At 45.3% G+C, this 27900-nt stretch overlaps 1 protein-coding gene across 1 annotated transcript in view; it reads right to left on the bottom strand.

The window, feature by feature from the left end:
* The window catches only part of LOC123748618 (sacsin-like), a 240243-nt gene that overhangs the window by 138856 nt on the left and 73487 nt on the right, over positions 1–27900 (bottom strand). The window contains exon 3 of the mRNA XM_069330759.1: positions 1180–1339. Within this exon, the coding sequence (XP_069186860.1) occupies positions 1180–1339 (160 nt within the window). The remainder of the gene's footprint in view (positions 1–1179; positions 1340–27900) is intronic.

The following is a 27900-nucleotide window of genomic DNA, read 5'->3' as shown; positions in this document are numbered from 1 at the left end:
CTCTTTATGTACAGGCTCACTCGTGTTCTTCTTTATGTACAGGCTCACTCATGTTCCTCTTTATGTACAGGCTCACTCATGTTCCTCTTTATGTACAGGCTCACTCATGTTCCTCTTTATGTACAGGCTCACTCATGGTCCTCTTTATGTACAGGCTCACTCATGTTCTTCTTTATGTACAGGCTCACTCATGTTCTTCTTTATGTACAGTCACTCATGTTCTTCTTTATGTACAGTCACTCATGTTCTTCTTTATGTACAGTCACTCATGTTCCTCCTTATTTTCGAACCTACTCATGTGTTTCTTTACAATAAAATAATAATGCTTTACTTAAGCTAAAGTCCAAACATACATGAGATACAACAGTGGAGGATTCATAGGTAAGACAAGTGCATTGTCTGCCCAAAATATGCAGTGCATTTCGGGCATTATATGTATAATAAAAGAAATAGTTAATGGGGAAGGTCATAACACTATATGAGATCAGATAACTTTTATGAATTGAAGAAGAAATTAAAAAAAAGTAAAATATTTTAAGTGCCCTCTTTATATGCAAGCCTACTCATGTACAATACCCAGTCATGTACCCCCTGTATATGCAAGCCTACTCATGTACAGTACCCAGTCATGTACCCCCTGTATATGCAAGCCTACTCATGTACAATACCCAGTCATGTCACTTCATATTCATCTTTAGATTCAAGCCTGCTCATGTGCCCCATTTATTCACATGCCCACTCATGTGTCGTCTTTATGCTGTGGTCCCAATATTAATAAACATAAATTTAGACAAACTGTGAAAGAATTCATGTGCATTAGGTGAAAAATATTTTTTCTTGCACATGAGCAGCACATAATTGATGTCAAATGCTCAAGAGAAAATTAATGTAGTCCAAATATACAATCAATTACTATTTGAAATTATATATATTGTAGCTTAATTAGCGTTGGGTTCTCTCTTTAAAACTAAATATTATGTGTTATTTTGAAGGAGAGTTCTGTCTATCCTAAAGTGATACTCATGATTCGTGATTTTAAAGACTTCAATTTTAAGATTTGCCAGAAATGCTTATATTTAATTTTTTTTTTATTTGCTGCCCATTTGTTTGTGATACCATAACTTTTTATCGAAAATAAACAATTAAAAATACAATTAGGCTTTTAATTGGGGAACTTACCAACTGAATCAAGTGAGGTGAGGATAGTTCTAGGCACAGAAGCAAGAGGTAATTTTTGCTCTATGAGGAAGTCTTTGACAGTGGTGTAGACATGCGGTGGACAGGAGGTCAGGCACTCATATGTTAGAACTTCCTCTGGCCTCATCATACAGCCTTCTGCCTGTTCAAAAGAGAATACAATGAATATATTGGAAACCATTAGGGTGAATCACATAAAAGCCTCAAGAGGTTTATCTCCAGCATTACATTGCTCCACAGCAGATAATTGCAACTCTGAATCTTCCCTGATTTTCTAAAAAATGGAAGTGATCCCTACTCCTCATCTAGCTCTACTCCTCTGAAGCTCTTCTCTTATCTAGCAAAACATAATATACATAGTTCTTGCCAAAATTGGTTTAGACTCCCATAAAATCACCAGTGATGCACTGATTAGTATGATTAACTTGATATATGCAGCTCTTTACGAAAGTTCAGAAGGTCAATAAACAAACCCTGCTACGTTTATTTGTTGATTTTCGAAAGGCTTCTGACACCGCTAACCATAATAACCTTTTTATTACACAGTAACACAATGGAGTCAGAGGTCACTGCCTCTAATACCTACAATCTTACCTTAGTGACAGACTCAAGTATGTCTCTGTGAATGACGCTACTTCCCCCACCGTACAAACTAACATTGGTGTTCCACAGGGTAGTGTACCTGGTCCTTTCCTCCTTCTCAATTACATCAATAACCTTCCTAATGCCTCTCAACACCACAAGCCAACTCTGTCTGCTGATGACACTACCTTCATTTTCTCCAGTCCCAATCCTCTTATTGTGAATGACATAGTGAATACTGAATTCATAAAAGTTCATCTTTGGCTAACAGCTAACAAACTTATAAACAAATATATATATATATATATATATATATATATATATATATATATATATATATATATATATATATATATATATATATATATATTTTATATAATGGAAGGGAGTACCACCTCTAGCTGGAAGAAGGGGGACCCATAGCCTCGGAGGAAACCACGCATAACGCATTAGAGGGAATGTTTAGATCCCCTCCAATACAGTTTCTGTGTGCTTTTCTCCTACCACCCCCTTCCTTTTTTATTTTTTGTGCTTTATTATGCATTTGACGGTTACAAGATATACATGGGTTGATACAAAAATAATAATGCAAAAAGGATGCTTAAAGGTTATGGATCTCTTGAAAAACACAACAATGGGAAACATTGATGAATGTCACAGACGGGTTCGATCATTGTTGCAAGTCAAACACTTCTTCGAATTCCTCTGAAGTTGGACTAGTGCCCAAGACGCAACAGGCATTTCCCCTCTGAATCGCAACACTGAGGCGCTGGAACAAGAAACTTTTTGCTCTCTGGTCTTTTGTAGCGCTGATCAATTTGTCCCCCAATTCCTTCAGGAACTTCAATGCACATTTTCCCCACGAACCGAGGGTCTCCGAGCCGATCGGAACAAAGCTGTAGCAGTGTGCTAGACCTCTGTATTTAATAATTTTCTGCGATTCCCTGAAAGAAGCAGCACCACCACTTTCACGTGTGCTGTAGAGGAGGTAGGTACTGGCCAGTGTGGCAGCGCACGTGTAGTCCCATACCACTTGCTTACTATCCTTCCAAGGTAGCAAGGTGACCCCATCAGGGCGCTTCTGAGGGTTGTTAGGTCTGGATAAGTGTGGTTCTCTTTGTGCCGGGCAGCGGGCTGTGGCGAGGCTCCTCTTGATGATGTCGTTGACTTCTTCATGTCTTGCAATTTTACCCTGTGATTTACGACATACCAGACCATGACGACCATATTGGTCTGCCATCGCAGTTCCGCAGATGCACCTATGTTCGGTGAGGATGGGGGCGGCAAGGCGAAGGGCAACTCCAATGCGGAGAGCGTCATGACTGAGGCGAGTTCCCAGGGCTGCATTGGGCACAGCAAATAAAAAATCCCCGGCGTAGGGTGCTGTTACCGCTAGGAGGCGGGCTTTGTTTTCAGCATCAGCGTTGTCAATCATTGCTGTGACAGTCTTTTCCATTATGGGGCTATCCCAGTGGGCCTGCTTGTGGTCTTTTGGGACTTGTGGTCGGGGTTGAGGGTGTGCAATGGTGTCCCATTGTCTGGCTGCTTCGATGAACGTTTATCATGAGTTCCTGCTGTCTCTCTCATACGCTCTGGTAGGATCTGCCCTACCAATTCGTTGGCTGCTGTACATGAGGATAAGAATGCTGGAAGTGCTACCTCAGTTGCCTTTCGTATGCCTATCCCTCCAAATCTCACTGGTAGTGTTGCTTGGTCCCACTGACTGTCATCTAAATCTAGGTTTAGCGCCTTCCTGAATATTGACCTGAGGAGCTCATCATATTGATTTAGAAGTGGGTTGCCAAAAGTTGGTGCACACCTTAAGAAGTATGTTAGCCTGGGCAAGGTAAGACACTTTGTGAGAAGGTAGAGGGCATCGTGGGAGTCCAAGTCCCCAATTCTCTCTTCCATCCTCTTTAGGTCTCTAAACTTTTCGTCAAGGACTGCAGCAATGGCATTGTGGCCCAGAGGTGCTCCGAGTAGTGTGCTGTCGGTAGGTTTAACGACTGAGGCTTCTGGTAGAACTGATTTCACTGCTCTAATGATTACTTCACTGGATGCAATAATTTCGCACTTGGTGGGGTTAAGAACGAGACCCATGGACTCCCTCCGTGTCTTCACCAGCTGTAGGTCTTCTAGCAGGGAATCTTGTGTGCCTGCCAGAGTGCCATCATCCAGGAACCAGATGTTGAGCTCACTGGACAGTCTGGTTGTAATTTCTCGAACCGCTATGCAAAAGAGGAACGGTGCAAGTGGGTCACCCTGTTGAATTCCCTCTGCTGAGGTGACTTCATGTTTGCCAAACATAAGGGTTGAGTCTTTGCTGTAGCCTGCTGACACAAACGGGAGAATGCTTGGGCAATGTTCCTGGACTGCAGTGAGGATTGCTTCCCTTTTGACCGAGTTGAAAGCGTTTTTAAAATCTAATTTTACTACTGCCTGGTCTTCAGTAAGAGAGCTAATGTAGGCTCGTGCAGCATGAGCCGCTGCTTCACAGCCTTGGGGGACTCCAAACCCCAGCTGGTTGGGTTGCAGCATGGTGGCTGCTTCCATTCGGATACTTCTGACAGCAGCCCTTGCAACTAGGCGGCGAAGGGTATTACCAACGGCAATGGGTCTGATCCCTCCCCCCTTCTTTTTCAGGGCACATAGGGATGCACCAAAGAAGAATGGTTTGATTTCATCAGGGATTAACCCGAAGAGGCAGTTGTTGACAAACGTTGTGATTTCTGTCAGGAGCGCTTCTGCAGCTAGGCCAAGAAAAGGGTTCACCATTTCCTTCACATGTTGAGGTCTTACCCCTGTGTAGCCTCCTGAGGAGCCCGGGGGAAATGAAACGATAGCTTTATAAACCTCTGACTCCCGGAGGACGAGAGGTTCCTGGTTAGGGGCGAGCCTGACCTGTGGGGGAGGTCCACCTACGGCCCTGAGGGGGTGTTTTTCTCTCAGTGCTTGGGCTGTGGTTTCATCCCTGGGCAAAATTTTGTCCTCACTTGTGATCAACCTGAGTGCCCCGACTGTATTGCCCTCTTCAATTTTCTTGCTGACTTGGGTACCTAATTTTCTGTTGTCGCTGATTGTCGTACTTGGTCTGCCTCAGCGGTGTTTGGTGTGTTTGGGGAGGCGGACTAGGTTGTCAGCCCTAGGAAAATCCCTAATTTCTTTATTGACGGATGAGGCCAGTGTCTTGCCTCCTCTGTCTGGTACACCTAAGCATGCATTGCCAAAAAGTAACAGATTGTGCCAGGCTTTGATGGTATCAGGTGCATCAAGGTTATTTGACCCTCTGTTGACTTTTGCGATGAGGTCCATGTATTTCCCGGCAGCAAATGGGCGAGAGGCCTTTGGGATGTGGGTGAGTGTCCTGGTTGACGTTGCTTTAATTGCCTCTAGCAGGTCGTCTGTTGCAATGTAATCTGTTGCGATTTGTACTGGTGCAACAGGCTCCTGAGTGCTGCCTCCTCCCACGGGAGGCCTCCCTGACCCAGGACAGTCACCATGCTGGCGTATGACTCTGGAGACAGAGTTGATGCTGATGTTGCTCCCACAAACACTGCATGTGCCTCTCCTTTGATTGGCTTCGGGAGGGGTGAGCTGGCTGGTAGCGGCTTCTTCTGCCATCCCCTTAGGTAAAGTGACTGTCACCTTGCACTGGAGTATTTGTCTCTCCCTCCTGGCTGGGGGGGACGAGGTTGTCCCCTATACTATGCGTCATGTCTGGGCAGATGTCTGGGGTGGGTGGGCTCGTGGAGGTGGTGGGTGGGGGTTGGGAGGCTGCGCTGGCCCGGTCTGGGAGGGGGGCCGGGGAGGGGAAGGCGCGACCACCTGATCGTGGGAGGTGGGGGCGGGGGAGCGGAAGACACTGCACCTCACGGAGGGGGGGGGGGAGACACTACACAAGTGGAGCGGGCGAGCGGGAGACACTACACTCAGGGGGTGGGGAGGGGTTGATGTGGCACGTAACACTTGGATAATTTCCTTTTGTCACTAAACACTGGTGAATGTGTCTTGGCTCACTGGGTGTGGTGCTCTCAACACGATACTCACAATGGTCCAGTCACCACAGGACTGGACACAACTTATCTTTTTCAAGCACTTATTGGCACACTGGTGACCCAGTCTCTTGACCCCACCACATGTGTCCTTCCACCCTTGCCTGGTGAGGGAGCCTTAGGGCGTGTGACGTGTGTGGGCGTGGGGTGACGGTGGGCGTGGGGTGGCGGTGGGCATAGGGTTGCGTGGGGTGACGGTGGGCGTGGGGTGGCGGTGGGCGTAGGGTTGCGTGGGGTGACGGTGGGCGTGGGGTGGCGGTGGGCGTAGGGTTGCGTGGGGTGACGGTGGTCGTAGGGTTGCGTGGGGTGACGGTGGGCGTGGGGTGACGGTGGGCGTGGGGTGGCGGTGGGCGTAGGGTTGCGTGGGGTGGCGGTGGGCGTAGGGTTGCGTGGGGTGACAGTGGGCGTGGGGTGGACGATGGTCGTCGGGTCAGCCGCCGGGAGAGGGTAGCTGGGTGGGCTGGCGAGGCCTGTGGGAGGCTAGGGAGAGGGGGGGGGGAGGTGTCCTGGTCACACACAATTAACACAAAGTTTCACAGGTGCATTATGTTTATCACTACAAACTCACCGTTCATCTGAAAAGACGCACACATTCACTTATAAGTCTGCTGGAATACAAGCAGGTTTGTGAGCCTCCCCTTCACTCCCCCCCCCTCCTCCACATGAGGCCTCCTCCCCGCCAGGAGGCTGTTGTTTATGGAGACACTGAGATAACGCTCAGCCAGGCCTGTGTCCTTCCCCTCCATAGCACGCCTCCCGCCAAGACAACACACCTTTTACAGTTGATTCTGTTGATTATACAGTTGAGTTGATTATATATATATATATATATATATATATATATATATATATATATATATATATATATATATATATATATATATATATATATATTGTGACGAGATAAGTAGGATAGTATTGCAGTCTCTCTAGGACGATGGAATGCCAGTCACATAAATTAACAAAAAGAAAAAAAGAAAAAAGTTAGACGTCAAGTTGATCTTCACTGTGTGACAACTGTAGGATAAAGCACAAAAGTGGAAAAACATTTAAAATAGTTTACTTAAATAAATGACAAACAATAACATGAAAATATAAATAATATCCAAAACTTGGCTATATTCTAAGTATGCAAAATGAACAAGACAAACAAACAATCAAATTTACGTTACGTTAATGTGCAAATAATATATATGGTGCGGGAATACTGTGAGCCAAGCTGAATAAATCGGTTACCACACCGAGATGTGTCAACATCTCGTATCAACGTCAGATGTGTCAACATCTTCAGTTGCCTGCAGGAATGGCTCAAGACTCTTAATCATGAGCGATTTCAACCATGGAAAGATAGACTGAGCGAATATGGACCCACATGGTGGTGCAGATACGTGGAGAGCTAAACTCTTGTAAGTGGCAACAAGGAACTTTCTGAGCCAGCATGTCAAGGAACCCACAAGAGTGAGAGGCAATGATGAACCAGCTAGACTCGACTTGATATTCACCCTGAATGAGTCAGAAATAAGGGAAGTCAAAGTTGAAGCCCCCCAAAAAATGAGTGACCACAGTGTAATGACTTTTGAGTACTTGGTGGAGGTAGGGATAACCTATCCAAGGATGGGATCGGAGAGAAAAAGACTGAATTACCGAAGAGGAAAATACATGACGAGATGAGGAACTTCCTCAGGGAAATACCATGAGAAACAGAACTTACAGACGAGAATGTGCAGGTCATGATGGATTTTGTCACCCAAAAGTGCCAGGAAGCTGCAGACAGGGTTATCCCCGTCCAAAAGGAGAAAAACTAAAAACAACAGAAAAACCCATGGTTCAACCAGGAATGTAAGGTAGCGAAACAACTGAGTAAAAGAACATGGAGAAACTACAGAAATAACAGAACACCAGAGAGCAGGGAGAGATACCAGAGGGCCAGAAATGAGTACCTCAGAGTGAGGAGGGAAGCACAGAGACAGTTTGAAAATGACATCGCGAGTAAAGCCAAGAACCAACCAAAGCTGCTCCACAGTCATATCAGGAGGAAAACCGCAGTGAAGGAACAAGTGATGAAACTGTGAAAAGGGGAGAACAGATACACAGAGAATGACAAGGAGGTGTGTGAAGAACTCAACAAGAGATTCCAGGAGGTCTTTACAATAGAACAAGGAGAAGCCCCTGCACTAAATGAGGAGGCGGCAAACCAAGCAACCTTGGAGAAATATGACCTCACCAGTGATGAGGTCAAAAAGGTGTCTGCTGGAGCTGGATGTGACAAAGGCTGTTGGGCCTGACAGAATCTCACCATGGATACTAAAGGAAGGTGCAGAAGCACTAAGTGTGACACTCTCTATGGTGTATAACAGGTCACTGGAAACAGGAGACTTACCAGAAAGTTGGAAGACAGCTAACGTGGTCCCAATATACAAGAAGGGTGACAGGCAAGAGGCACTGAACTACAGGCCAGTTTCCTTAACTTGTATTCCATGCAAGGTGATGGAGAAGATCGTGAGGAAAAGGCTTGTAGAACATCTGGAGGGAAATAACTTTGTAACGCACCACCAACATGGGTTCAGAGATGGCAAATCGTGCCCCACAAGTTTAATAGAATTTTATGACCAGGCAACAAAAATTAGGCAGGAAAGAGAAGGGTGGGCCGACTGCATTTTCCTGGACTGCCAGAAAGCCTTTGACACAGTACCCCATAAAACGCTGTTAAGAAAGTTGGAGCAACAGGCAGGAGTAAAAGGGAAGGTGCTCCAGTGGATAAGGGAGTACTTAAGCAACAGGAAACATCGAGTAACGGTGAGGGGGGAGAAATCAGAGTGGCGAGATGTCACCAGCAGTGTCCCACAGGGCTCAGTATTTAGACCCATCCTGTTTCTAACATATGTAAACGATTTTCTGGAGGGTATAGACTCATTCCTCTCAATGTTTGCTGATGATGCAAAAATTATGAGAAGAATCAAGACGGATGAAGATAGACAGAGACTACAGGATGACCTGAATAAACTGGAAGAATGTCTAGAAAATGACTGCTAAAGTTCAACTCTGGAAAGTGTAAGGTGATGAAATTAGGCGAAGGGAGCAGGAGGCTGAACACAAGGTATCATCTGGGAGGTGAAATCCTGCAAGAGTCAAATAGAGAGAAGGATCTGGGGGTTGATATCACACCGAGCCTGTCCCCAGAGGCCCACATCAAAAGAATATCATCAGCGGCATATGCTAGACTGGCCAGCATAAGAACTGCCTTCAGAAACTTGTGTAAGGAATCTTTCAGAACCCTGTATACCACTTATGTAACACCAATCCTGGAGTATGCAGCTCCAGCCTGGAGTCCATACCTAGTTAAACACAAAACAAAGTTAGAGAAGATTCAGCGGTATGCCACCATGCTCGTCCCGGAACTGAGAGGAATGAGCTACGAGGAAAGGCTAAAGACGCTGAACCTCACGTCCCTAAAAAACAGAAGAGTAAGGGGAGACATGTTAACCACCTACAAAATTCTCAGGGGAATTGACAGGGTGGACAAAGACGAACTCTTCAGCACGGGTGGGACACGAACAAGGGGACACAGGTGGAAACTTAGTACCCGGATGAGCCACAGAGACGTTAGAAAGAATTTTTTCAGTGTCAGAGTAGTTAATAAATGGAATGCATTAGGAAGTGATATGGTGGAGGCTGACTCCATACTGTTACGGTGCCCTCTCCTATTTCTTTCTTTTGCCTGCTTTAAGAGTCATATCAACTCTCCCTACTGTTTCTCTGAGGTACAGGGAGTCTATTGATATATGTGGCGACCAGACCGGCTGCTAGTTAAGGGAGAAAGTTACATTATAAGTTGTAAGTAAGGGGAAATTGGCGCCCTGATATTAAATGAAAGAGTATCCCCTACTGCACATATGACGTTTTGGAAGGGACGCTAGCCGTGTGCGGATTGGGTGGCTTGGGTCACGGACGACCAATCAGAGCCCGCCGTGACGTCACCGAGTGCCACGGGCGGCGCCAACGTCAGAATTGACCTGACTGTGGAGGTGAGAGGATGCGCCTCGGTCAGCTCTCAAGGATTTGAGGCTCTACAAGCCTTTCTCAGTGGATTAGAGCTAGCCATCGCAGCCCACCTTATATATTGGAGACCCCGCGCTTCTGGGAAGCAAAAAGGAACCAAGGTCATTGCACAAAGAAGTGCCAAACTTGGAAAATATTCGGCGACGACGCTGGGCGGCGACGCTGGACGTTGAGGGCCTGGAAGGTGTGGCGGGCAGGCCTAGCTGTGACCGGGTCACATCCACTGAGGGTTTTGGACGGACGACACCGTTCCTAGGACCAGGAGCAACGCCTTGTGGAAGGGGCGAGTGTGTGAAAATAGTGATTAGCTCAGTGCCCATTGATGAACCAGGATTGGGGTAGCTGAATCTCAGAGATTGAAACGGCGACGACGCGAAGGCTTCACGACACCTGAGGACCTGTGGAACGTTCCTGGATCGTGAAGGATCGACTCAGGAAGCGTGGGAACCTCGCACCATCGAGAGACAGGCGTCGTGAGCCAGGAATGTAAGGTAGATCATTTTCCCTCCCATTACCCATTGTGTGAGTAGGCTAGATAGGCCACAATAGTTACTTATGTATGTGGCAATAGGACATTATTACTTTGGTAGTAGAATAGGCTGCAAGGCAGCTTGTGTCCAGGACTGTCAGAGGGGACAGTGTGTATGGACGGCAGGACAGTGAAGAAGAGGCGCCGACGTGGTGAAGAGGCCCTTTTGTGAGAGAGTGTGGGACTCCTGTCTTTCTGCCCAGTTGAAGGAGTGTTGGAGGTCGTGGAAGAAGAGTTGCTGACGATCTCCAGATTTATTATCCTTATTTTCATATTCATGTATTACTTGTGATTGTGTGTGTGTTCATGTAATTTGTGTCAGTAAATTCACACATTTTATCATTGTGTTTAAGTGTGCCTCCATTATAATATTTCTCTATGAGCATACACGAAGGTTATCATAGTACCACCTAGGGAACACCACGTTCTCTATAGAAGTTCTTATTGCCTGGAGAGTGGTAAAAACAGCACAGACTTATATAAAAGTGTACCCTTAGCCATTCGATCAGTATCAGTGCCTGAATGGTGGCAACTAGTAACGTAGTGGTTAGAGAGAGGTAAAGCCACACAGACCTTCCTGGGAGAGTACCCTGGGCCGACAGTCCAATAGCAGATCTATGGGAGTAGCAATCTTCTGGCAACAAACAATATATAATACACCCACTGAACTGCATCGCTGGGGTGCAGATATAATAACCCAGCTGGCGACCTTGTTAAGAAGAAGATAGAGAAGATAGGTGGGAAAGGACTTCCTGCAATCCTTTTGTCTGGCAGGCAAGACTCAGGGAGGTTATTGTTATAAGGTAAGCCTGAGTCTTCCTTCACTCCTCCACGGGTCTAGGCCGGAACTGTTAACAGCAGTTTCCCGTGCTTGACTGAAGGGCTTCCAGGGTGAATCAGTGGCACCCCCGTTTTGTGGTGGAAGCAAAGACCTGCGGAGATGGGCATTGTTGGTCCTCTCCTGCGTGACCAAGGAGACTCCGGTGAATCCCGGGAGTCGGAGCGGCTGAGTATTCGGCCTTTTGAGCCCCTAGCAGCTGAGTGCTAGCAGAGCCCCGGCCCACCCCCCGTGACAATACACAGTTCAAATGTAGATATGATAGAGCCCAGTAGGCTCAGGAATCTGTACACCAATTGATTGACAGTTGAGATGCGGGAACAAAGAGCCAAAGCTTAACCCCCACAAGCACAATTAGGTGAGTACAGGTCTACTCAGTAGGGCATGCAGGAGTAATCTGAAACGTTGTAGGCTAGGTATCTATATATATACACGGCAACGGTCGTACAGATGGCGCTGTTTGTCGTGGGTAACTATGAACAGGCTCTTAAACTGCTTGTTTCGGATGGCCTGAGCTCCCAGCGGCCCAGGTGCATGGTGGGGTGACGGGCAGTGGTGTATGGGGGGGGGGGGGGGGGGGACTTGGAGGTACTGTCTAGACGTCTGGAATGTAGTTGTTGTTGTTCTTGTGGCTGTAGTTTTTGATTAAATAGACGTGAATTGAAAGAATAGGGAATGATGGAGCAGGCCAAATCTCTTCCTAGAGATTTTACCGTGACAATATATATATTTTACTTTACTTTACGAGTGGTTTACTTCACCACTCCTTCCTGCCTATTTATACCCATCACTCGATCTGTAAAATGACCTTCTGAAGATGTATTTAATATACGAAAGTACTTAAGGAAATTTCCTGTTTCATTTTTCCTCCGTGGTCTGACATTGTCACATTCTTAATCACGTGTTTATTTTCGTGATATACACATATATATATATATATATATATATATATATATATATATATATATATGTCGTACCTAGTAGCCAGAATGCACTTCTCAGGCTACTATACAAGGCCTGATTTGCCTAATAAGCCAAGTTTTACTGAATTAATATATTTTCTCTATTTTTTTTCACATGAAATGATAAAGCTACCCATTTAATTATGTATGAGGTCAATTTTTTTTTATTGGAGTTAAAATTAACGTAGATATATGACCGAACCTTACCAACCCTACCTAACCTAACCTAACCTATCTTTATGGGTTAGGTTAGGTTACGTAGCCGAAAAAGTTAGGTTAGGTTTGGTTAAGTAGGTTAGGTAGTCGAAAACCAATTAATTCATGAAAACTTGGCTTATTAGGCAATTCGGACCTTGCATAGTAGGCTGAGAAGTGCGTTCTGGCTACTTGGTACGACATATATATATATATATATATATATATATATATATATATATATATATATATATATATATATATATATATATATATATATATATATATATATATATATATATATTGTCACGGTAAAATCTCCAGGATTTTACATAAAATCTCTAGGATTTATATATATATATATATATATATATATATATATATATATATATATGTCGTACCTAATAGCCAGAACGCACTTCTCAGCCAACTATGCATGGCCCAATTTGCCTAATAAGCCAAGTTTTCATGAATTAATGTTTTTTCGACTACCTAACCTACCTAACCTAACCTAACCTAACTTTTTCTGCTACCTAACCTAACCTAACCGATAGAGATAGGTTAGGTTAGGTTAGGTAGGGTTGGTTAGGTTCGGTCATATATCTACGTTAATTTTAACTCCAATAAAAAAAAATTGACCTCACACATAATGAAATGGGTAGCTTTATCATTTCATAAGAAAAAAAATAGAAAAAATATATTAATTCAGGAAAACTTGGCTTATTAGGCAAATCGGGCCTTGCATAGTAGGCTGAGAAGTGCGTTCTGGCTATTAGGTACGACATATATATATATATATATATATATATATATGTCGTACCTAGTAGCCAGAACTCACTTCTCAGCCTACTAAGCAAGGCCCGATTTGCCTAATAAGCCGAGTTTTCCGGAATTAATATATTTTCTCTAATTTTTTTCTTATGAAATGATAAAGCTACCCATTTCATTACGCATGAGGTCACTTTTTTTTTTATTGGAGTTAAAATTAACGTAGATATATGACCGAACCTAACCAACCCTACCTAACCTAACCTAACCTATCTTTATAGGTTAGGTTAGGTTAGGTAGCCGAAAAAGTTAGGTTAGGTTAGGTTAGGTAGGTTAGGTAGTCGAAACACATTTAATTCATGAAAACTTGGCTTATTAGGCAAAACGGGCCTTGAATAGTTGGCTGAGAAGTGCGTTCTGGCTACTAGGTACGACATATATATATATATATATATATATATATATATATATATATATATATATATATATATATATATATATATATATATATATATATATATATATATATATATATATATATATATATTAGTATATTTTGGTAGCAGTCTTTCCTGTAGACATATATTATTAAATATGACCGAAAAAGTAATATTAATAATTCTAACACGAATTTTCTCAATGTTTCTAATATTTCTTTTCACTGTTGTTGGTAACTGAAAAAATCAATTTTCCAAAATTCCTTTTTATTTCTAGTCTGATGCGACACTTGAACGCGTTTCGTAAAACTTGTTACATTTTCCAAGACTTTAGTTTACACACACACACAACTATAACTAAACAGAGTTTAAACAGCTTCGATTTTATACCTGCATTTGGGTGAGGTGATATGTTACAACAGTTTTGGATGAGGTGAAAACAAACTTTCAACACAAGACAGAACACGAAACAATGGGTATAATATTTTGAAAGTTAAAGGGAAGAATGAAAGTAACTGCAAAGGGCCTATTTGCCCATATTTCTTGATGCTTCTATATTGGTGCAGAGTCGTGAAGTGGGTAGAATATAGTTGTGCATTAATTGGCTGTTTATTGCTGGTGTCGACTTCTTAATATGTAGTGCCTCGCAGATATCTAGCCGCCTGCTATCGCTGTATCTATCGATGATTTCAGTGTTTTTTGTAAATACTTCTCTGGTGATGGTCTGGTTGTGGGAAGAGATTATATGTTCCTTAATGGAGCCCTGTTGCTTATGCATCGTTAATCGCCTGGAAAGAGATGTTGTTGTCTTGCCTATATACTGAATTCTTTGAGGCTTACAGTCCCCAAGTGGGCATTTGAAGGCATAGACAACATTGGTCTCATTTAAAGCGTTCAGCTTTGTGTCCGGAGAGTTTCTCATGAGTAGGCTGGCCATTTTGTTTTGGTTTTATAGTAAATCGTCAATTGTATCTTCTGATCCTTGTCTGAAGGGAGCTTTATCATTTCATAAGAAAAAAATTAGAGAAAATATAATAATTCAGGAAAACTTGGCTTCTTAGGCAAATCGGGCCTTGCATAGTAGGCCGAGAAGTGCTTTCTGGCTACTAGGTATGACATTATATATATATATATATATATATATATATATATATATATATATATATATATATATATATATATATATATATATATATATATATATATATATATATATCTTAGTATATTTTGGTAGCAGTCTTTCCTGTAGACATATATTATTAAATATGACCGAAAAAGTAAGATTAATAATTCTAACACGAATTTTCTCAATCTTTCGTACATTTCTTTTCACTGTTGGAGGTAAATCAAAAATCAATTCTCCAAAATTCATTTTTATTTCTAGTCTGACGCGACACGAGCGCGTTTCGTAAAACTTATTACATTTTCAAAGACTTTAGTTCACAAATACACAACTGAATAGAACTTACGCATCTCCGATTTTATATCTACATTTGAGTGAGGTGGAAGGGGTGATGTGGCATTAACACAAGACAGAACAAGATGTGGCATTAATAGGGTATTAATTTCATCAACACAAGACATAACAAGAGGGTATTAATAGGGTATTAATTTCATCAACACAAGACAGAACACAAAACAATGGATATTGAATAGAAGTGTTTGTAGAAAGCCTATTGGTCCATATTTCTTGATGCTTCTATATTGGAGCGGAGTCTTGAGGTGGGTAGAATATAGTTGTGCAATAATTGGCTGTTGATTGCTGGTGTTGACTTCTTGATGTGTAGTGCCTCGCAAACTGTCAAGCCGCCTGCTATCGCTGTATCTATCGATGATTTCTGTGTTGTTTACTAGGATTTCTCTGGCGATGGTTTGGTTGTGGGAAGAGATTATATGTTCCTTAATGAAGCCCTGTTGCTTATGCATCGTTAAACGCCTAGAAAGAGATGTTGTTGTCTTGCCTATATACTGGGTTTTTTGGAGCTTACAGTCCACAAGAGGGCATTTGAAGGCATAGACGACGTTAGTCTCTTTTAAAGCGTTCTGTTTTGTGTCTGGAGAGTTTCTCATGAGTAGGCTGGCCGTTTTTCTGGTTTTATAGTAAATCGTCAGTTGTATCCTCTGATTTTTGTCTGTAGGGATAACGTTTCTATTAACAATATCTTTCAGGACCCTTTCCTCCGTTTTATGAGCTGTGGAAAAGAAGTTCCTGTAAAATAGTCTAATAGGGGGTATAGGTGTTGTGTTAGTTGTCTCTTCAGAGGTAGCATGGCTTTTCACTTTCCTTCTTATGATGTCTTCGACGAAACCATTGGAGAAGCCATTATTGACTAGGACCTGCCTTACCCTACAGAGTTCTTCGTCGACTTGCTTCCATTCTGAGCTGTGGCTGAGAGCACGGTCGACATATGCATTAACAACACTCCTCTTGTACCTGTCTGGGCAGTCGCTGTTGGCATTTAGGCACATTCCTATGTTTGTTTCCTTAGTGTAGACTGCAGTGTGGAAACCTCCGCCCTTTTCCATGACTGTTACATCTAGAAAGGGCAGCTTCCCATCCTTTTCCATCTCGTAAGTGAAACGCAGCACGGAACTCTGCTCAAATGCCTCCTTCAGCTCCTGTAGATGTCTGACATCAGGTACCTGTGTAAAAATGTCGCCAACATACCTGCAGTATATGGCCGGTTTCAAGTTCATGTCGACTAAGACTTTTTGCTCGATGGTACCCATGTAGAAGTTTGCAAACAGGACACCTAGGGGAGAACCCATGGCGACCCCATCTACTTGCTTATACATGTGCCCATCCGGGCTCAAGAAGGGTGCCTCTTTAGTACAAGCTTGGAGTAGTTTCCTCAGAATATTTTCTGGTATGTCAAGAGGAGTACAGGCTGGATCACGATACACTCTGTCGGCTATCATTCCGATTGTCTCGTCCACAGGTACGTTGGTAAACAGCGATTCTACGTCCAACGAGGCTCTTATCCCTGTGGCCCGTGTGCCCCGCAGTAAGTCAACAAATTCCTTTGGAGACTTCAGGCTGAAGGCGCAAGGAACATAAGGAGTCAGCAGGCCGTTGAGTCGCTTCGCCAGTCTGTACGTGGGTGTGGGTATCTGGCTAATGATTGGCCGAAGTGGGTTTCCAGGCTTGTGTGTCTTGACATTTCCATACGCATATCCAGGTTTATATTCCCCAATGATCTTTGGCAGGTGGAGTCCGGATTTCTTGGCGTTCACAGTTTCGATCAGTTTGTTGACCTTTGCTTTTAATTCGGCTGTAGTGTCCTTCGTTACCTTTTGGAACTTAGTTTGGTCAGAGAGTATGATGTTCATTTTCGCCAGATATACGTCTTTTTTAAGAATGACATATATTGGCGACTTGTCACCTCACCTGACAACTATCTCCTTGTTTTCACGAAGGCTTTTAGCTGCCGCTTTAAGCTCGGGGGATAGTATGGTGCTTCTGTAATTGCCTCGATTCTTTCCTCCTTCTGCAATAAGTTCTGCTTGTAAGGTATCTTTGGTAGTGACCTTCTTTTGTGTCTCGAGGTCGAATATGTCGTCCAACAGAATTTCCAACTCTACTTTCCGGGCCATCTCACTCGGTCTGGACATAACATGACAGTTTATGCCCAGATTTAGGAGAGTGACTTGGTCCTCAGTGAGGTTAATTCCTGCAAGGTTCAGGAAGCCATCTCTTGGTCGTGGAATTGCCATAGGTCCTCCATATAATGTTTTTAGTTTCTTGATAATCCTTGTTTCAGTGCTGAGGTGATGTTGGTCTGTGAGGATGTCGAGGTGTTGTTCAATGCGGGTACGGATACTTTCGTCGATGTTGCTATTTCTCCACTCGTTTGTAGCATGAAGTAGTTTCGTTTTGTTGTCATTGATTTCATTCTCTGCCTTGTATATCTGATCACGAATCAGATCCTGGCGATATTTTATCGTGAAGGCTTGATTCCTTGCTGCTGGGTCGTGCGCTTTAATATTAGTATATTTTGGTAGCAGTCTTTCCTGTAGACATATATTATTAAATATGACCGAAAAAGTAAGATTAATAATTCTAATACGAATTTTCTCAATCTTTCGTACATTTCTTTTCACTGTTGGAGGTAAATCAAAAATCGATTCTCCAAAATTCATTTTTATTTCTAGTCTGACGCGACACGAGCGCGTTTCGTAAAACTTATTACATTTTCAAAGACTTTAGTTCACAAATACACAACTGAATAGAACTTACGCATCTCCGATTTTATATCTACATTTGAGTGAGGTGGAAGGGGTGATGTGGCATTAACACAAGACAGAACAAGATGTGGCATTAATAGGGTATTAATTTCATCAACACAAGACAGAACAAGAGGGTATTAATAGGGTGTTAATTTCATCAACACAAGACAGAACACAAAACAATGGATATTGAATAGAAGTGTTTGTAGAAAGCCTATTGGTCCATATTTCTTGATGCTTCTATATTGGAGCGGAGTCTTGAGGTGGGTAGAATATAGTTGTGCATTAATTAGCTGTTGATTGCTGGTGTTGACTTTTTGAAGTGTAGTGCCTCGCAGATTTCGAGTCTCCTACTATTGCTGTATTTATCGATGACGTCTGTGTTGTTTGTTAGGATTTCTCTCCTGGTGGTCTGGTTGTGAGAAGAGATTATGTGTTCCTCTATGGAGCCATGTTGTTTGTGCACTGTTATTCACCTAGAAAGAAACATGTTGTCTTGCCTATATACTGAGTTCTTTGGGATTACAGTCACCAAGTGGGCATTTAAAGGCATAGACGACGTTGGGTTCCTTCAGGGCGTTCTGTTTGGTGTCTGGGGAGTTTTTCATGAGTAGGTTGGCCGTTTTTTTCTTTTTGTAGTAAATTGTCAATTGCATTTTCTAATTTTTGTCTGTAGGGATAACGTTCCTATCAATAATGTATTTCAGGACACTTTCCTCCGTTTTATGAGCTGTCAAAAAGAAGTTCCTGTAAAACAGTCTAATAGGGGGGGTACAAGTGTTGTGTTAGTTGATTATTCAGAGGATGCTTGGCGTTTCACCTTTCTTTTTATGGCGATTTCAATAAAATCGTTAGAGACGCTATTGTTGACTAGGACCTGCCTTACCCTACTGAGTTCTTCATCGACTTGCTTTCATCCTGAGCTGTGGCTGAGAGCACGGTCAACTTAAGCGTTGAAAACACTCCTCTTGTACCTGTCTGTCTGGGCAGTCGCTGTTGGCATTTAGGCACATTCCTATGTTTGTTTCCTTAGTGTAGACTGCAGTGTGGAAACCTCCGTTCCTTTCCATGACTGTTACATCTAGAATGGGCAGCTTCCCATCCTTCTCCATCTCGTAAGTGAAACTCAACACAGAATTCTGCTCGAATGCCTCCTTCAGCTGCTGCAGATGTCTGACATCAGGTACGTGCATTAAAATGTCGTCAACATACCTGCAGTATATGACAGGTTTCAAGTCCATGTCAACTAAGACCTTCTGCTTGATGTTACCCATGTAGAAGTTCACAAACAGGACACCTAGGGGAGAACCCATGGCGACCCCATCTACTTGCTTATACATGTACCCATCTGGACTCAAGAAGGGTGCCTCTTTAGTGCAGGCTTGGAGTAGCTTCTTTAGTATGTTTTCTGGTATGTCAAGAGGAGTTCAAGCCAGATCACTATATACTCTATCCTCTATCATTCCGATCGTTTCATCCACAGTTACGTTGGTAAACAGTGACTTTACAACTAACGAGGCTCTTATCCCCATGGCCCGTGCTCCCTGCAGTAAGTCAACAAATTCCTTTGTAGACTTCAGGCTGAAAGCACAAGGTACATAAGGATTCAACAGAGAGTTGAGTCGCTTAGCCAGTCTGTATGTGGGTGTGGGTATCTGGCTGGTGATTGGCAGAAGTGGGTTTCCTGGCTTGTGGGTCTTGACATTCCCATACGCATACCCAGGTTTGTATTCCCCAATAACCTTTGACAGGTGGAGTCCAGATTTCTTGGCGTTCACAGTTTCGATCAATCTGTTTACCTTCGTTTTCAATTCGGCTGTAGTGTCCTTCGTTACCCTTTGGAATTTAGTTTGGTAGGAGAGAATGAGGTTCATTTTTACCAGAAATTACTCTTTTTTAAGAATAACTTATATTTTAGACTTGGCACCTCCTAATTCTCACAAAGGCTCTTAGCTGCCTCTTTGAGCTCAGGGGACAGTATGGTACTTTGTAGTTACGTCAAGTCTTTCCTCTTTCTGCATTAAGTTCTGCTTGCAAGGTGTCGTTAGTGGTAACCTCTTTTGCGTCTCGAGGTCGAATATGTCATCCAATAGGATCTCCAACTCCACTTCCGGGCCATCTCACTTGGTCTGGACATAACGTGACAGTTTATACCCAGATTTAGGAAAGTGATTTGGTCCGTCACCTGAGACTATGGCAGGATGTGGGGTGGGGGGGGGGGGGGGGGGTAGGTGGTCCTGGACCGTCACCTGAGACTATCGCAGGATGTGGGGGGGGGGTAGGTGGTCCTGGACCGTCACCTGAGACTATCGCAGGATGTGGGGGGGGGGGGGTAGGTGATCCTGGACTGTCACCTGAGGCTGTGGCAGGATGTGGGGGGGGGGGGGTGGTAGGTGATCCTGGACCGTCACCTCAGGCTGTGGCAGGATGTGGGGGGTGGGGTAGGTGGTCCTGGACCGTCACCTGAGGCTGTGGCAGGATGTGGGGGGGGGGGGTAGGTGGTTCTGGTCCGTCACCTGAGGCTGTGGCAGGAAGTGGGGGGGGGGGGGTAGGTGGTCCTGGACCGTCACCTGAGGCTGTGGCAGGATGTGGGGGGGGGGGTAGGTGATCTTGGATCGTCACCTGAGGCTTTGGCAGGATGTGGGGGGGGGGGTGGTAGATGATCCTGGACCGTCACCTGAGGCTGTGGCAGGATGTGGGGGGGGGGGGTGGTAGGTGATCCTGGACCGTCACCTGAGGCTGTGGCAGGATGTGGGGGGGTGGTGGTAGGTGATCCTGGACCGTCACCTGAGGCTGTGGCAGGATGTGGGGGGGGGTGGTAGGTGATCCTGGACCGTCACCTGAGGCTGTGGCAGGATGTGGGGGGGGTAGGTGATCCTGGACCGTCACCTGAGGCTGTGGAAGGATGTGGGGGGGGGGGGTAGTAGGTGGTCCTGGACCGTCACCTGAGGCTGTGGCAGGATGTGGGGGGGTGGTGGTAGGTGATCCTGGACCGTCACCTGAGGCTGTGGCAGGATGTGGGGGGGGGGGTGGTAGGTGATCCTGGACCGTCACCTGAGGCTGTGGCAGGATGTGGGGGGGGGGTAGGTGATCCTGGACCGTCACCTGAGGCTGTGGAAGGATGTGGGGGGGGGGTAGTAGGTGGTCCTGGACCGTCACCTGAGGCTGTCGCAGGATGTGGGGGGGTGGTGGTAGGTGATCCTGGACCGTCACCTGAGGCTGTGGCAGGATGTGGGGGGGGGGGGGGGTGGTAGGTGATCCTGGACCGTCACCTGAGGCTGTGGCAGGATGTGGGGGGGGTGGTAGGTGGTCTTGGACCGTCACCTGAGGCTGTGGAAGGATGTGGGGGGGGTAGTAGGTGGTCCTGGACCGTCACCTTAGGCTGTGGCAGGATGTGGGGGGGGGTGGTAGGTGATCCTGGACCGTCACCTGAGGCTGTGGCAGGATGTGGGGGGGGGGGGTGGTAGGTGATCCTGGACCGTCACCTGAGGCTGTGGCAGGAGGTGGGGGGGGTAGGTGATCCTGGACCGTCACCTGAGGCTGTGGCAGGATGTGGGGGGGGGGGGTAGGTGATCCTGGACCGTCACCTGAGGCTGTGGCAGGAAGTGTGGGGGGGGGGGTAGGTGATCCTGGACCGTCACCTGAGGCTGTGGCAGGATGTGGGGGGGGGGTAGGTGATCCTGGACCGTCACCTGAGGCTGTGGCAGGATGTGGGGGGGGGGTAGGTGATCCTGGACCGTCACCTGAGGCTGTGGCAGGATGTGGGGGTGGGGTAGGTGGTCCTGGACCGTCACCTGAGGCTGTGGCAGGATGTGGGGGGGGGGGGGGGTAGGTGGTCCTGGACCGTCACCTGAGGCTGTGGAAGGATGTGGGGGGGGGGGCTGGTAGGTGATCCTGGACCGTCACCTGAGGCTGTGGCAGGCAGGAAGTGGGGGGGTGGGGTAGGTGGTCCTGGACCGTCACCTGAGGCTGTGGCAGGATGTGGGGGGGGGGGTAGGTGGTCCTGGACCGGCATCTGAGGCTGTGGCAGGAAGTGGGGGGGTGGGGTAGGTGATCCTGGACCGTCACCTGAGGCTGTGGCAGGATGTGGGGGGGGGGGTAGGTGGTCCTGGACCGGCACCTGAGGCTGTGGCAGGATGTGGGGGGGGGATAGGTGATCCTGGACCGTCACCTGAGACTATGGCAGGATGTGGGGGGGTAGGTGGTCCTGGACCGGCACCTGAGGCTGTGGCAGGATGTAAGGGGGGGAGGGTAGGTGATCCTGGACCGTCACCTGAGGCTGTGGCAGGATGTGGGTGGGTGGTAGATGGTCCTGGACCGTCACCTCAGGCTGTGGCAGGATGTGGGGGGGGCTGGTAGGTGGTCCTGGACCGTCACCTGAGACTATGGCAGGATGTGGGGGGGGTTAGTGATTCTGGACCGTCACCTGAGACTATGGCAGGATGTGGGGGGGGGGGGGGGTTAGTGATTCTGGACCGTCACCTGAGACTATGGAAGGATGTGGGGGGGGGGTAGGTGATCCTGGACCGTCACCTGAGACTATGGCAGGATGTGGGGGGGGGGGGGTTAGTGGTCCTGGACCGTCACCTGAGACTATGGCAGCAGCAGTAGGATATGGCACAAATCGCGACCGTGGTTTTCTCCAATGGCTGCAACTTGGGCAATGGGAGTTTTTCATTTTTTTTTCCAACGGCCGTGATTTGAGTCGTGATTATTTTCCGTGAAACAGCAACGAGCCGTTTATGGGTCTTTTTTTTTTTTGGTCGTGGAGATTAAACGGCCGTGATTTGACGTAGCAGATTTTCCATGGGCATTAAATGATCGCGTTCCGTCATCCCAAACTTTCGTTAGCTCGGTGACCTTGCACAGACATCGCTAATGGTCAATGAAGTCATCCAGTCATCATCTTCCTGTATAAGACCGTTTTCTGATATTGTATATTTATTCCCATTTTCAATTATGTCAAGGGAATTAATAGGCCGCCTTCCGTCCTGGTCCATTTTCGTTACCCCAGCGCGTGGTTGCTAGATGTCTAGTCTCTGAAAATTTCGCTCAAGGGGATTAAAAGGTCGATCCCCGTCTGGGCTGTTTTGCGTTACCCCAGCGAGTGATTGTTCGTCTTTTAATTCCCTTTAAATTTCGCTCAAGGGGTAAAAAAGCCAGTCCATGGCCCAAGTGTTTTCCGTTACCCTAGCGACCAGCACAGGTGCATTCATCTTTCCTCATTAAGCCCGTTGTCCTTAATGGCGTATATCCATACTGTTTCCAACTTTTTAAGATCATTTTCTAGCTAAGATGGAATTTTGAACATAAGAAATGAAATTCCAGACTGTCTTTTACAGAATCTCCTATATACTTCATGCCTATGTTAACTAAAATATCAACTGCCGCTATTAGAAGAGCTGCAATATGTCTATTCCTTATTAATATCCCCTTTAATCTCCTTTTATACACATCAATAATGTCACTGAATTAATATTCAGAAGGCCTTATTTGTCCCTCCTACTTATCTGGAAACTTTATTATTTATAGTGTCCATCCAAGGATCGTTTATTGAGCATAGGAATGGCTGAAATCCGCTATTTCCCATTTGTATGAAACAAGGGGAGCAACACAGGGCATGAACTAATATGCCTCTCACATGCGACAGCGATAAAATAACGTAAAATCCGACATGCAAATATTTTGTTATTATTGTGACGATAATCTCTTTCAAGAGAGATTGAGCCTGCTCTTCCCTATATCATTTACGTCATTCTACAAGTACAAGATACTATATTGAAGATACGTCCACCAGTATTACGAAACGTTTTGCCCAGGAAGCAAAGCGTACCTTGAACCACCAGACACGCCGGCTCTCCACCCGTCGTCAACGAGCAAACTACCCATTTTCCGCCTGCCTGCTCCTGATTGGCTGGTGTATCGCCGACAGCACCTGCACCTGCACTCACGCCCTCTACCTGAGTCGACGTCTGGGCCAGCTCACGCCGTCCTCCTCAGAATATCTTTGTGCTCTTAGAAGTTGACATCTCTCTCTGGTAGACTAAGCCCTGGCTGTCGTGTACTAAGGGAGGTGGCAGCTCTAGCCAATATTCTCAGCACCTGATTATTATTATTGTCTTGTACATTATTTTATTTTAGAGTAAATTTCACATCTATTAATTATTCATGTTGTTTTGTTTGTTGACTTGTTTTGAATTTTACGTAAGCCAAGGGATTGTTTTTGTTCATATCTTGTTTTCTAAAGTAATTAAAATTTCATTGTTTATATTTTGTGTTTTGTGTGTCTTCCCATTACCTTACCACAGACAAACAGGCAAGCAGTCTCTTTTTTTTTCTGTAAGTGTGACAAGGCATTGCCACCTGCCATTGGAGGACTGCCGAACATCAACACTCCAACACTTTACCGTCACATTTCATGGGGGCCTGTCCGGGAGCTTCACTCAGGTACTAGTACCAGAACGTAAATTTGTGGTAAGCGTACTTGGCTTTGGTACAGTAGCTTTTCACTATTTTCAATATTCAATTTCATATGGTGCTGTGTGTATTGTGCATTCCGAGAGTAGCATATGGTGAGTGTGAAACAACTTTGGATTACGTGGTAACTGTCGGCAGCAGTCATTCTCTTAATTGGTCATCTCTCCCTTCCGTGTTATTACTCGTGTTTACCATCCTTTGTCCCTAGGATATTTCTCATATTTTCGGCAGATCATCATATTGGTACCCTGGTATTGTGGTCTGTCCCCGGGGTCAAGAGCACCTAATCTTCTGCAATCTGACGGTAGGAGGATAAAGAGGGCCATAAATCCTATAGCATGAACTTTTGTTGCTGAATTGGGACTTCAGCAGCAGTTCTCGTCACCAGTTGACACCTCGCACCCCTACATGTCGGTCAGAGATGATGATATTTACCTAGGTAGGGAATTAGCTTTCTTTCTTCAGAGCACAAAAGTTCGCTAATTCTGTAAGTATCATATTTCATTTCAGTGGGAAAAACTTGCTTATGTCCTATAGAGACTCAGCAAGGTATGCCTACATTCTTGGACTACCTAATTCACTTTTGAGGCAATTAAATGTTTCATTTGTTTTAGAAACTCAGTTTCGCTTACTTAGTAGGATTTTCTTGCCCTTATCCTCTTACATTGAGTACCAGGTACAAGATTTCCTGCGATCTTGATTTATTAATCATTTACCATCTTGAAATTAACATTAATTGTTAACGATTCCACAGGATAGGTACCAGTTGCCACGTTGTCCTGTTTCTGACATTCACCATATCACAACAGTATATTCGTTGTACATTTATTTGCTAATTTCACCATGTTTCATCTCTAAGCTTTCCGTGCAGATCCAGCAGGTGAAATAGGGAACTTAAGTCGTGCCAAGAGGACTGAATTACAAACTCTTGCACATGAGTATCAACTAGGAGTTCCCCATGGAGCCAACAAAAATGACCTGCATAACCTGTTACTGGATCATCTCTTAGAGGAAGGTAAGATTGACTCTGAAACTCACGAAACTTACTCTATTGCAGATAAACCTGATTTGGCAACTATGAAACTCAAACTAGAACTGGCCAAGATCGAACGAGAGCAGCAAAGGGAAGCAGCTGCCATACGAAAGGAAGAAAAGGAACGTGAAATCGCCCTCAAAGAACGAGAAGCTGCCTTGAGGAAAGAAGAACAAGAACAAGAACGAACGAGATTGCAATACTCCGTGAACGTGAGCGAGTACAGCTTGAAGCAAAACAATGCCACCTGGAGATGCAACGCGAGCATGACAAACAACAAGCTCCTCTGGCTATGGAATGTCGTCAACAAGAATTCGCGTTGGAAACTACACACCTCACTCAACGCCAGCAAGCTACCGCCAGTCTTCCAGTAATTTTCAATATCTCACATGCCATAAAGTTAATGCCACCATTCGTAGAGACAGAAGTCGACGTATTTTTTACCACCTTTGAGACCCTTGCTAATCAACTTAACTGGCCTGCCGACCAATGGGCTACCCTTCTCAGAGTACATCTCACAGGTAGAGCTGCAGTTACACTCAGTACTTTGGCGTCTGAGAATGACTACCAGACCCTGAAGCAACCAGTGTTGGACGCCTACCTTCTCTCCACCGAAAGCTACCGAAGAAAATTCCGTGACCACCTTAAGGCAAGTACCACCACCTTTCTAGAATTTGCTAATACCAAAAGGAGATATTTTATGAAATGGCTGGAAGCAGCACATGTCTCTACCTTTGCAGAACTCGTCAACCTCATGCTAGTTGAGGAATTCTTGAGGCGTGTGCCTCCTCCTGTCCATTTATATTTAGCAGATAAAGAAGAGACCGACTACCTAAGATGTGCTAAGTCGGCTGACACTTACAGCCTCATCCACCGGCTGACACCAGAACCACCTTCCAGTAAGAAGTCCTGGTACAGTTACGAGAAAGTGAGTACCGATCAAGCTGGCTCGCAATTGTACTGTAAGTATTGTAGACTCTATGGACATACCATAGATAAATGTGGTAAGTCTCAATACAAAGGTAATACTGAATCCACTAAACCCAAACAGCCTCCTCCTAAGTCCGGTAAGCCTGTGATGAATGTTGGTGTTCATGTTAATGATTTTTGTTGACCAGACCACACACTAGAAGTTGAAGGGACGACGACGTTTCGGTCCGTCCTGGACCATTCTCAAGTCGATTGTGAGAATGTCACAATCGACTTGAGAATGGTCCAGGACGGACCGAAACGTCTTCGTCCCTTCAACTTCTAGTGTGTGGTCTGGTCAACATACTTCAGCCACGTTATTGTGACTCATCGCCTGCTTAATGATCTTTCTCTCTTCAGTAAACACCTGTATCCTGGAACTGTCTCTACCAACGGTTCAGATCAGGAGGGACATTTCAAACTGAAGATCTTGAGGGACACAGCGGCTCTTCAATCAATCATTTTGAAATCAGCTGTGCCCAATATCGCCTACACCGGGGAAACCGTCTTCATCACTGACCTCACTGCTACCACTCCTTATCCACTCGCCAGAGTCCACCTGGATTGTCCCTTCGTGACCGGTGAAGTCAAAGTCGCCATCAGGGAAAAGCCTTTTCCCATGCCTGGAGTGCAACTTCTCCTGGGCAACGACTTGGCAGAAGATCTGCAACCGACCAACCTGATCATCATGGACAAACCCCAGGTGTGTACCTCTGTAATGGATAATCCCATCTTTGAGTATGTTCCAGCAAAGGTTCAAGAGAGTGATGAAGTTTCTCCTCCGGTTTTAGTGACCACCCGTGCACAAACTGCACGACCACAGCCAGCTGACTCTACTGCTACCGCTGTCCCTCAAGACCCTCAGAAACTACCCCCGAATCTGACCACGTTGGAGTTCCGTAAGTTACAGAGGGAAGATCTTACCTTGACACCATTATTCTTCCAGGCTGAGACTCAACCTGACAGTATACCTGGGTTCTTTCTAGAGAACGAGTTGCTCTACCGCAGATACAGACCCAGTAAACTGAAGGAGGAGGACGATTGGGCCAACGTCGAACAACTAGTGATTCCTGCCAGCCTGCGGCCCACTATTCTACACCTGGCCCACAGAGCACTTTCGCACTACGGTTTTAACAAGACCTACCACGGAATCCGTCAAGACTACTACTGGCCAGGTATGGTAAATAGCGTCAAACAGTACGTCAAACAGTGTCATACATGTCAAATGGCAGGTAAACCGAACATCTCTATCCCCAGAGCACCACTGACACCCATCCAGGTGCCTGCGGAACCTTTCCACAGACTTATTATAGACTGTGTTGGTCCTTTACCTCGGACCAGTTCTGGTAACGCCTATATACTGACCATCCTGTGTCCTACCACCAGATTCCCCATAGCACTTCCAGTAAAGAACATTACGGCTGCTACGGTGGTGAAACACTTATTGAAGATCTTCACAAAGTATGGATTTCCAAGGGAGGTTCAGAGCGACTGTATCACCAACTTCACCAGTGATCTCTTCAAGAGGACACTGGAAGAGTTCAACATCACACAGGTATTGTCCAGCCCCTATCA

This window comes from Procambarus clarkii, chromosome 24 (assembly GCF_040958095.1).
Source record: "Procambarus clarkii isolate CNS0578487 chromosome 24, FALCON_Pclarkii_2.0, whole genome shotgun sequence".
Taxonomy (NCBI): domain Eukaryota; kingdom Metazoa; phylum Arthropoda; class Malacostraca; order Decapoda; family Cambaridae; genus Procambarus; species Procambarus clarkii.
Note: the sequence above shows the minus strand (reverse complement) of the source record. Positions and strands in the feature narration are given on the sequence as shown.